General features: G+C 40.4%; 1 protein-coding gene across 3 annotated transcripts in view; it reads right to left on the bottom strand.

Moving 5' to 3' along the window:
• ammecr1.L (Alport syndrome, mental retardation, midface hypoplasia and elliptocytosis chromosomal region gene 1 L homeolog) overlaps positions 1 to 12,496 on the bottom strand; it is a 91,561-nt gene that overhangs the window by 17,727 nt on the left and 61,338 nt on the right. For 2 of the 3 annotated variants that reach the window (XM_018228936.2, NM_001092713.1), the window contains 1 exon segment: positions 6,157 to 6,267. The exons of the other annotated variant lie outside the window; for it this stretch is intronic. In XM_018228936.2, coding sequence (XP_018084425.1) covers positions 6,157 to 6,267 — 111 coding nt within the window. 3 annotated transcript variants of the gene reach the window in all.

Below are 12,496 nucleotides of genomic sequence, written 5' to 3' on the forward strand. Positions count from 1 at the left end.
GAATTTAACGACAGAGGTGTGAGGTTTGCCTGCTATGAAATCTATAGTTTATATACATTAAATGGTGAACAGACGAGTTGCCTCCAGGCAAATGTGTTAGGTTTGCCGATGTAGGAGCGCGGTGTCTGGAATAAATTCACTGGCAGACATGAATATGTATGAGCTCTAATAACCCTTGTCTAATGTTACAGCACTCAGTGCTTAAAGTAAAGGAGGAAAACGACAGGCAAGTCCCATGTATTTGTTTTCTGCCACAGGTATTTCTATACAGATCCGCAGTCTATTCAGCTCCCTATTCTCTCTGGTTACAACATAGCACTACATATACAGTAATATCAACCAGGCCGAATCAGAAAGGGCAGATTCTACAGTTACACTGATACAGTTAGTGCACATTTCTAAAAATATACTGCCCCCCGGGACTGACTCCAACACTCCCACCTCATTCCTCATTTCCAGCCATTCTACGCTCCCTCATTCATGTTACTGCTGACGATCCCCTGTGCAGCCATTTTTAGAAGAGACATGCAAAGAATCCAACAAGACCCACAATCTTAGGTTCACATGTGCATCTATAGGAACAAACTTGCTTAAAGGCATAGTCGCCCCAACAAAATAATTTTTTTGCCCAATAAAAGACAACCTCATTCTAATAAACTTTATAATATGTATTCAATACACTTTCTATATGGTTTTAAAGTTATTTATATATGTATTGCTATTGAAAGCAGTGTTTGTCTGTCCCTTGTGGTGGCTCAGATTGTTGATATAATGTAAAGGTGGTCATAAACGTAACAAGAAAGATCATTCGTTTCAATGGTCAGATATACAGGTAGAAACAATAGAATTCTACTGTTATCCGATGATTCAGCACTAACAATGGCCAATGTTTGGGTGTCAAAGGCACCCGGTCAATATTTTCCGTCCAGCCCGATATCCAAGTCTTCTGCCGATATCAGTCGTCTCTTTTCCCACAATACACGCACCGAATATCGTATGGAAATTAGACCTGTCTTTACTGGGGAACAGACTTTTGCAACATTATTTAAAATATAACAACTGGGAGTTAAGCGGCTTTCCATAGCAATTGTTTTTACAGCAAATGGCAACATTTTTTAATAAATGCATATTGGAAAGTTGCTTAGAATTAGGTTCTTTTATAAGGCAAATTTTTATTTTGGGCTTGACTTGCCCTTGAAATTATATTCTCCTTTAAGGCAAAGGCATGAAACTAGAAAGGAAGGTTTATAAAAGACATGGGTCTGTGTGTGAAGAAATCCTGACACTGTCCTAAAGCTCTGTTCTCTTTATACACAAACCTTGCAGAGTTATATTTATTAGGGATAGGGGGATGCACCGAACCCACTATTTGGGATTCGGCCGAATCCCTGAATCCTTGGTGAAAGATTTTGGCTGAAAACCAAACAATCCTAATTTGCATATGCAAATAGGGGCAGGCAAGGAAAAAGTGGAAAAAATTATTTTGTGATGGAAAGTCACATGATTTCCCTACCCACCCTAATTTACATATGCAAATTAGGATTCGGTTTGGCCAGGCACAAGGATTTGGCCTGGATTCACACCACCATAAACAGGGATGCATTAAATCTAGGATTCAGCCTTCTTCAACAGGATTCTGATGAATACAAGTGCCCGGAAACACAACCCCCCCCCCCCAAAAAATCACAACTTTTCATCTCACAAACAAGGAAGTAAAAAATGTTTTAACATGTGCATGCGGTTCTCTTTCCCCCTCGTTTCCCTAATTGTCATATGCCAATAAGGGTTCGGTTCAGTATTTGACTGGCTATTTGACTGATTTGTCAGAATCCTAATACTGTGGATTTGGTGCGCCCCTAATATTTACCAAGCTATTTTCATACAGCGTGTCCATATTTTCTTGCTAAACAGTGACTATTGCAAGGCATGCCAGGGACAATATGGCAGCTATGTACAAGCAAAAGCAGCCACTGTTTTTTGCCTAAACCCACTAACCCTAAAGGTAGTACAGTAGCTAAAAGTACTCACTAAATCTGTCCAATCAATGTGCTTAAAAGGGTGATTCACAATCAAGTTAACTTTAGGCATATTATAGAATGACAAATTCTAGACAACAACTTTTCATTTGGTCTTCATTATTTTTATTTTAGTTCTTTAATTATTTGCTTTCTTCTTCTTCTGACTCTTTCCAGCTTTGACCTCATCTAAATAAAAACAAATGTTCTGTAAGGCTACAGATTTATTATTTAACTTTTTATTACTCATCTTTCTATTCAGGCCCTCTCCTATTCATATTCGAATCAATGCATGGTTGCTAGGGTTATTTGGTCTCTAGTAACCAGATTGCTAAAACTGCAAACTGAAGAGCTGCTGAATAAAAAACGAAACTCAAAAACCACAAGTAATAAAAAATACAAACCAATTGCAAATTATCTCCGAATATCACTATTTACATCATACTAAAAGTTAATTTAAAGGTTAACAGCTCCTTTAAAGGAACAGTTACATGAAAAAATTAAAGTGTTTTAAAGTATTGAAAAGTGTTACCCTGCACTGGTAAAACTGATCTGTTTGCTTCAGAAACACTACTATTGTTTATATAAACAAGCTGCTGTGTAGCAATGGAGGAAATTGAAAAAAGGCTATATGTCACAGGTTAAATAGTGGATAACAATGGTCTTCCCGTATTTCAGAGCTTTGTGGATACCTGTACTATGCTGCACATTTGCCCCAGTGAAGACAAATTACAGTTTGGGCATCTAGTTAGCAGGTACTGCTTGGCTCTGTGCTCTACTCCTTTATAAAAATAAACCAGTAGTGGGATAACAATGAAGATCCAAACTATGGAAAGATCCATTATCTATCCCAGGTCCCCAGCATTCCAGATAACAGGTCCCATATACAACATACAAATGCTACTTGTTAACACTTGGGCCAACCTCAAATATGGCCATTTTGCTTGCTGACCAGTCAGCCTGTATAGTATTACACCAAAACCAGGCTTGGAGACGGCCATCTTACCACTAGACAGACATGTGGGCCTGTGCAGTTCACTCACTTCTAGAGAAACTACGAGAGCTCAACTGGGCAAGGGAAGAGCAAACTATAGCTGAAATCTAATCAGCTGAATCAAATACTCATATGACTATTTACTTTCTTTGCCCAGCATTCTGCCAAGTCAGCTTTCCTACAGCAATCAGATGACAGAGAAAAGACACAAATGTTACACCAGCTTGAAAATGTAATGTCACAGCTTTACAGCCATTACCACTGAAGCTCGGTGACGCATTGACTCTGTGCTTATTATCACACATATAAGATATTATCAGTCATTTTTATGCTTTCACTTCATGGTCACCAGTTATATACCCTTATCTATACACTTTACTTCATACATGTATGCTCCCTGTCTAACGTTTATATGAGACACCTCTGCATTAAGAGCTCTGTTCTGTTTCTTCACATAGGGAATAATGGAGACCCTACAGTAAAATAAGGATATTGTAAGTCACTAAGGAGACCTGTGACCATACAATGCAGGTCATGGAATTTCCAAGCCATTTCTAATATCCTTGTGATTTACAACAAGGCATTCATTATTTTAGAATACACATGTTTTGGTGAGTCATGTGACAAATTATATGTGAGCACCAATTAGAACTAATGAGATCACTTAGAACCAGTTAGAGCAGGGGTGTCCGGTACTGGTCGACCAGTATATCCCCGTCAAGTTCCTTGGTAGACCGTGACCAGGTGCCCCAGCATCAGAAGTGAGCCAGAGAGGGTGGGGCAGGCTGAGGGGAGAGAAGAAGGCAGGGCGGGTCTGGCAGAGAGCAGAGGAGAAGGGAGGGCAGGGATGGCACAGAGCAGAGGCAAGCACAGACACAGAAGGGAGGGCTGAGCAACAAGCACGGACACAAAAGGGAGGGCTGAGCAACAAGCACGGGAGGGGAAGGGAGGGCTGAGCAACAAGCATGATGGGGAAGGGAGGGCTGTGCAACAAGCACGGATACAGAAGGGAGGGCTGAGCAACAAGCATGAAGGGGAAGGGAGGGCTGAGCAACAAGCACGGATACAGAAGGGAGGGCTGAGCAACAAGCATGAAGGGGAAGGGAGGGCTGAGCAACAAGCACGGATACAGAAGGGAGGGGAAGGGAGGGCTGAGCAACAAGCATGAAGGGGAAGGGAGGGCTGAGCAACAAGCACGGACACAGAAGGGAGGGCTGAGCAACAAGCACAGAAGGGAGGGCTGAGCAACAAGCACAGACACAGAAGGGAGGGCTGAGCAACAAGCACGGGAGGGGAAGGGTAGGCTGAGCAACAAGCATGATGGGGAAGGGAGGGCTGAGCAACAAGCACGGACACAGAACGGAGGGAGGAACAAGCAGCATGGAGGAGAAGGGAGGCCTGAGCAACATGCACGGAGGGGAAGGGAGTGTATTTAAACTTTCATAACCACCCAAATTTTGTAAAATGAACATGGTAATTAGGAGGTGTGGCCAAAAAAATGGTGTGGTCAAAAAGAATTGCTGCGCTTTACCAAGGTAGAGCTCCTGATGGGGGCCAGGCACCAATAGTAGATCCCAGTGTAACAAAGTCTGGGCACCCCTGAGTTAGAGAGTTACATTTACAGGATATTCACTGCTGTTGTGTATTATAAGAATTTATTCTTAATCAATTATGACATGCCTCCAACCTTTTAATCCTAGTTTTTAACTGTATTCCATTTATATTTTCATACTGTTGCCATAAATTAAGTCACTTTAGCCATTACCCACAGTTAGGGTAATGGCTGGGACCAGTATTACTAATTTAGCGACATTGTATTAGCCAGTAAATTTGTAATCCCTATGGCCTGCCTCAGATCCGCGCCTCTCCCCTTCTCACCTAATACAAGGGCTACAGTCCCTTCCTGGTAAAACTCCATGACTCCGCCCCCAGAGCATCATAACTCCGGCGCCAAAATGGCACAACCCCGTACCGAACATTGACCCCCCTCCTTCCTCCTCCCCCCCAGCCTAAGTGTTACCCCTGGAAAATGTGCCTAAGTCTTTACGTAGCCCTCTGTGCAGATTCTGTCCAGTGTATTTCACAGGTGCAATCTTCAACCACTTCGGTAATTTTCGGAATGAGAGCGGCGCTTAAGCAAAACAGAAAACTGCTCCAACTGCGCATGCGCTGATACGGCACTTCCCGAAGAGAAGATTGCGCCCGTGACCTCAACCGGACAGAAACTGCACAGAGGGTAAGTAAAGACTTAGGGGCATTTGCGTCGGGTAGTAGCTAGCCTGGGGGGGGGGTCTGTGTAGGGTAGGGTTTTTTAACTTTAGGGTTTGCTTCTCCTTTAAAAAAGTGTGGCATTCCCATTGACTGGATTAATATCATATTGAGATTTTCAACAAGTGAGCTCACATAGATTCTTCTATACAAGGAACAGCCGCAGAGAATGAAACTGATCCCAATGGCCAAAACAAGGGCTTTAACAAGACAATGCTGTGTTTGATTCCAATCAGTTTATAGGTTCTCTCTAGTATCACCTAAGAAAACAATAAAACTCAGTGCATGAACCCTTTACATGCTAGAGAACCAAGGGAGCCTGAATAAAAGTACTGCTGTGCCAGCAATATAGATTCTATGGTTTCTCTTTTAATTATGCCGCACCAAGTGTCTGCGTGCAAAACAGACCCATGACACGGGAAGAGAAAGGGTAAAAGGGGTTGTGTCAACTTTTAGTATGATATAGAGATATATTCTGAGACAATTTGCAATTGGTTTTCATTTTTTATTATTTGTGGTTTTTTAGTTATTTAGCTTTTTATTCAGCAGCTCTCTAGTCTGCAATTTCAGCAATCTTGTTGCTAGAGTCCAAATTACTCTAGGAACCATGCCTTGATTCGAATAAGAGACTGGGATAAGAATTGGAGAGGGCCTAAACAGAAAGACAAGTAATAAAAAGTAACAACAATGCATTTGTAGCCTTACAGAGCATTTGTTTTTAGATGGGGCCAAAGACCCACATTTGACAAATAATAATAATAATAAAAAAATATAAATTGATAAAATTCAGACCAATTGAAAAGTTGCTTAGATTTGGCCATTCTATAACATACTAAAATGTAACTTTCAATGTTTCATTAAGCCTAAATCAGTTGTTACCTGGTAAGTGTGTACTCCCTGAGGCCAGAATGCAAGTTCATGGCAGAAAAGGTTCCTATGCAGCCACGCAGTCTCTTATCCCGTCCAGTCTTCCATGTTACAAACAACGGGCTGGAAAAACAAATGTAATGTTAAAAAATGCTGTCGTTGAGCAATATTTGAGATGCTGAATACCTACCCCTGCATTAAATATTTATTTAGCTGATTAAACTGAAATACATAGCCCCACTATAAAGCCTGCAGCTCATCTAATGCTTGACTGTTATAAGATGAGCAATGGCCACAATGACCTTATTCTAGATTTATCATCACAAGCCTGTTTTATTTCATATTTCCTCCGTGAGCAAACCATTCAGCCGCCCTGCTTGTTTTATTGAAGACACCAGATCCCTGTGCGTTCAAGTGTTGAAATGTAATAGATGGGAAGGAAATTAAAAACACACCATGGCAGCTCTAACTCAGCAGGGAATTTAAAGCATATAGTCACGGAAACATGAAAATTCATTTTTCTATGATTACGAATTCCCTGCTTCACCTGAGGTTCAGTCAGTGAGAAGGGCTAACATACCAGCAACGTTTTTAGGCTGCATTCAGTTTGGGGTTACTGACATTTTAAAGGATAAGGAAAGCTAGCAAATTTATTTTAGCAAAGTTTATTGCCAATAGATTAGCCACAAGAGTGCAAGTTAACGCTATTTATTCTGTAGAATGCTTTACCATACCGGAAGTAAACAGCTCTAGAGGCTCTCTTGGTTTGTTTAGGATAGCAGCTGCCATATTTTCTTGGTGTGACATCACTTCCTGTCTGAGTTTCCCTGCTCACTCATAGCTCTGGACTCAGATTACAACAGGGAGGGGGAAGAAGGAGCAAATTGAGCATGCCCAAGCCCTGCTCTGGAGGGTTATGCTAAAAACAGGAAGTCTGATACAGACGCCCATGTGTACACAATAGAAGGAAAGAAATGTGGGGTTTCTTTTGACAGAAGACTCAGAGCAGCATTACTTTGAGGGTTTACTGGTGTATTTATATAGACCTTTCTGATAAAGCTTACTTAATTTTAGCCTTTCCTTCTCCTTTAAAATAATCAATACAGTAAATTCTTCGGGGAGAAGTGGTTAAGCGCAGGTTCCTCCCTTTCTAAGGACAGAGACACGCTGCTATTTCGGGAGATTAGTCGCTCAGCGACAAATTGCTTCTCCTTCGGGCGACTAATCTCCCCATACTGCCTTCCTGCCGGCTAGAATCTAAATTGCCAGCGGGATGGCACTTTGAGCGCTTTGTTTTCCGAAGTCTCCCGCAGTTGCCTGACGACGATACTTCAGAAAACGATGCGCTCAGAGTGCAATCCCACCAGCGATTTAGATTCTAGCAGGCAGTTCGGGTAGATTAGACACCTGAAGGAGTGATAAGTCACCAGGCGACTAAATCTCCCCGAATCTTCTTGTGTCTCTATGCCCTAAGAATTTGGCCCTTAAATTCCCACCAACACTTAAAAATCCATTTCCCTCTGCAAGTCTCAGCATATTGAAAACATTATAATCCCATTACTAGGCTTAATTTATATAGTGCCTACATATCTCACAACATATTTTTCCTTTCTTATTTCCTTTTCCTACATCAATGATAAAACCTGCGACTGCAGGATCTATGAAATCAGCGTGTCCGTACTTATACTGTGCCATAGACTTGACAGCGGGTGGAACATAAAGGAGGTTATTTATCAAAGTCCAAATTTATGTCTATTTTCTACTACAAACTCCAATCAAATCTGCTCTGGATTTTTATTTTTATATATTTTTATAATTATTCCATTTTCCCAAAAATGTGCTTTGCTGGGAAAAATATCTGATTTTCACAAATTATTTGGACTTTTTCATCCGATTTTCACCCGAAAACTCTGGGGAATTGCCCGAAACCCAGCCCACATCAAAAAATCATTGTGACTACTCCCATTGACATATTAAACCTCGACAGGTCTGAGATGCCGGATTTTCTGATTAGGACTTTTCCATCTTCAGGGTTCGATAAATTCCGAAAAATTCGTGATTTTTTAAAAGTCAGATTTTATATAAAAAAAACATGAATTTTTCGTGATTTTTGCATTCAGAGTTTAGTAAATAACCCCCAGTGTTAAGGTAGACATTGATCGAACATGTTTGGAACCCCAGCATTCATCATTTCCATACCAAGGGTCTTTGATCTGTGCCTTGCTACTTTTGGTCATGAGCCATCAAAGAGAAACCTAGAACTGTAAAATATATGGTGTTGGCACAAAGGTACTTTTATGTCAGTACTATAGATTTTACAGAGGGTAAACCAATGTGTTAAACCATACACATGATTTTCTGGCAAAAAAAAATGTAAAATTTAAAACAGAGGGTGTGAGTAGATCTCGTAATCCTGTGTTCACGAAAAATTTAAAGGGGATGCCCACCAAGAGAGAATGTTGTTCCCCTTTGCATAAAGAAACGTATATTAATTAGAAATGTTTAATGATTTTTAGGTTATTAGTAAATACAACTGTGATTGAAGGAAGTTTTTCCCTGAGTCTTCTTGGCATCCCAGACTACAGAAACAATGTACCAGAGATTAACACTCCTCCCAGCCAGGAAGAGGAGGCAGTTTTTCGGAGACAGACAGCAATGCTTTCAATTGCAGTTATATTTACAAATAACAAATCATTTAATTTTGTTAATTCCAACATTGTTTAGAATTGGATTTTATTCCATTACGCAAAAATAAAAAAATTACAAAGCTTTTTTTGGGGGAGATGCTCTAGCTGTGTGCAGCTTTAGCGCGAGGTATTGTGCGGAGCTGGAGCCAAAATTTTGGCACCCATTATGCCCATGAGTAAGATGGGCAACGCATCAGCAGTGTTGTTTCAGACCCCCCCCATTAGAACATAAGATTGCATATACAGGTATGGGACCTGTTATTCAGAATGCTGGTGACCTGGGGTTTTCCAGATAACTAGTTATCCGGAAAGCTTCAAATTACGGAAAGGCCGTCCCATAAACTCAATTTTATCCAAATAATCCAATTTTTAAAAAATGTTTCCCTTTTTTCTGTAATAATAAACAGTCTTTCTGATCCAAATTACAGAAAGACCCATTATCCAGAAAACCCCAGGTCCCATGCATTCTGGACAACAGATCCCATAACTGTACAAGGTACTGTTTTATTAGAACACGAAAAAGGTAATCATTCTTAAAAAGTGGATAAAATTGAGTTTATGGGAGACAGCCTTTCCAAAATTCAGTTTTCTGGATAACGGGTTTCCAGATAACGGATCCCATAGGTGTATCAGCTACAGTTGCAAAAGTATCTAAGGGTAGGCAACATGTTCACCCAGAATTATGTCTCTATACAAACAAGAAATGTACGGATAGGTAAAGCAGGAAAATGGGATAATGTGCAATTTTTCATCTATGATTTCTAAATATCAATCAGCAAGAACCTGCGCCACCAACATTCATTTCAAGGGGCAAATGGGTAATGTGGATGAGAGACTCCAGGCTTCTGAATTACTTGGAAACCAATTAAGCATTGTGGCACAAAATAACTATTATTACACTGAATATCTTGGCAATATTGTCATTAATTATAAACAGTGATTCCCAGGTATGTGTGCAGAATGCAGTGGAGGGAAGAACAGGGCCAAACTAAACAAAACAGAGCAGAGCAAACGAAAACGCGGAAATTGAGAAAAGGAGGAGAAAACCATATTGATCATATTTAGAAGATGCCTTATTTCAGTATGAAGAAGCTTATATAAAACCTTCATTATCTCGATAACTACTCTTTAAAGAGTTGAAAGTCTTTTACGGCGGTCGGTCACTTCCTATTCTAATTTTGGAAAGCCGATGTCCCTAAATTTACTGGAAAATGACAGTTTCCCACCACTGCACACAGAGAAAGTCCTAAATGAACAAAGGTAATGTATTGTATTTCAGTAATGTTAGTGCATTTGAGTTTGTCAGTATCAATGATGTTCAGCTAGACTCGTATTGCACCCACAGCAATGTATAGGTGAGGAGATGCTATTTAGAGACGTAAGCTAATTAGCTACTATGTGCAGGTTTCCCAGGCTTGGGACGTCACTTTGCTTTCCGAGCAGGTCGAGGTCAGGCCAAAAGTTTTTCACTCTTGCCACACAACCCACAAAGTCATCTCCCACCAATTCCCGCCCAATCCAGTGACCTCAGCGAGGGGAAAGGGTCAGGTAGTTTAGGGTTGTGATCAGGCAGGTTAGAAGTGAGTGAACCCGCGCATCCTAGTGATGTGCGGGTCAGGCTTTTCCCTCCCAAGGCCCACTTCTGGGTTCCTTTTATAGACCCGTGCCGACCCGGCAATGACATCACAAAAGGGGCGGGTGAGAAGTGCGCGTTTATAAAAGATCAACCCGGAAGTCGGCATTTGGAAGGTCGCGGGGGGGGGGGTGAGAAGAGCTCTCAACCCGCACGTGACTCAGACCTTTGCACAACTTTATTTTTTGTAAAAAAATAAATAAATAAAAAAGGGGGGGTTGGAGCAACCATTAAATATTTAATAGTCGTTGCAGTACTGCCTGAAAATGAGCATGAGATTTTTATTTATTTGCTAAAGAGAATCCTCAATTTTACATGCCTTGATTTATAAATGTATTTCCCTGGTTTTCCATTTTCCCCCGGATTCTACATAATTTGTTTCTGGTCCCCTGAAAAAAAAAAAAAATCACACTGGAGGTTCGACTGTATAAAATAATTTTATTTTCTATCGAAATAAATGGTCTCATTATTCACCTTGAAATAAAGTCAGTTTAGTGTTTATTTATTCACTTGATTTTCTGCAGCCCTCAGGCTTGGAATTTAATTACCTCAGCAAAAAGCCAAGTTTAGAAGTCAGGATAGAATATGAATAGTACAGATACTGAAGATAAAGTACACAAATGAAAATATTTGTTTAAAAATAAAATGGAGTCCTCAGTTGCTTGACAACCAGACAGCATTTCAGTGGCAGCCTGGAAAGCAGCAGGAATAGGAATGCTAATAAACAAAAACATAAAGAAATTAAAAGTAAAAAAAAGTCCCATCTGTAACAGAGTAAACGTTAATGGTGAACTCTCTCTTTAAAGTCTACCTCCAGGGAATTTCTGAATTCTTTCTAAACTAAAAGCAAATTAGGTAAAATAGTGAAGGGTTTTGTGTTCTGAAAAGAGTGACCTTGTATGCCCTCTCAGCCCTCCTGTATCTCATCCATCTTTACTTGGATTGCAGGGATTTCAAGGTAATAAAAAACAGCTCTCGGCAGTAGTGGAGGCCATACCGCATGTTCCAGGGCCAAAGAATTTTAAAATGTCATACCAAAAAAAGTCTATTATGCAACTTTTTCCTCTTGAAATTGATGTGTTTAAACAACTGTTTAAAAAAAATATGACGTGCAAAGACCTAATGTAGCTTTTAACTTTTTTTGGTACAGAACAAATTAACTCTAAAATGCAATTTTAAAAGTTAGAAGAAAATAATGCATAAGGAAACTTTCTGTGATACATAAAAGCCTGCTCCAAACCATCAGGGTAGGGCCACACTGGGCATTTTGGGGAGATTCGCCTGGCGACTAATCGCCTCGTCTTTGCGGCGACCATTATCCCCAAACGCCTTCCCTAACTCTGCGCCAGCTAAAATGAAAAACCGCCGGTGCTAATCACACGCGGCGATTAGTTTTCCGAAGTCGCCCATAGTTTCCTTGTGAGGCAACTTCGGGAAACCAACCGCTGCATGTGATTAGCGACGTTTTTTTTTTTCATTTTAGCTGGAGCAGAGTGAGGGAAGGCGTCTCCCCAAAATACCGTGTGGCCTTACCCTCAGGCTTACAGTTTGCCCCACTATTCGAATTTCCAGATACAGATCTCTTCCACAATAAAGCAAGTGGCAGATGTGCCTCTATAAATGTCCCGCTTTTTAACCAGACGGCTATATTTCTGTTCCGGCTATTGAAAGATCATTAATCTTGCTTGCTGTTTGACGGGTATGTAAAAGAGATTCTACTATTAGAAGGCTATTTACCTTTAAATTAACTTTTAGTATGATTTAAAGAGTGATATTCTGAGGCCTTTTTGGTTTTTAGTTAAGCTTTTTATTCAGCAGCTCTCCAGTTCTGGTTGCTTGGCTCCAAATTACCCTAGCAACCACGCATGGGTTTAAATAAGAGAATAGGAGAAGGCCTGAATAGAAAGATGAATAAAAAGTAGCCATGGCAATAAATTTGTAGCCTTATAGAGTATTAGTTTTTAGATGGGATCAGTGGCCACCATTTGTGAAGAGCAAATAATTCAGAAACTATCAAAACAGGCAGCCATTT

This window comes from Xenopus laevis, chromosome 8L (assembly GCF_017654675.1).
Source record: "Xenopus laevis strain J_2021 chromosome 8L, Xenopus_laevis_v10.1, whole genome shotgun sequence".
In the NCBI taxonomy this organism is placed as follows: domain Eukaryota; kingdom Metazoa; phylum Chordata; class Amphibia; order Anura; family Pipidae; genus Xenopus; species Xenopus laevis.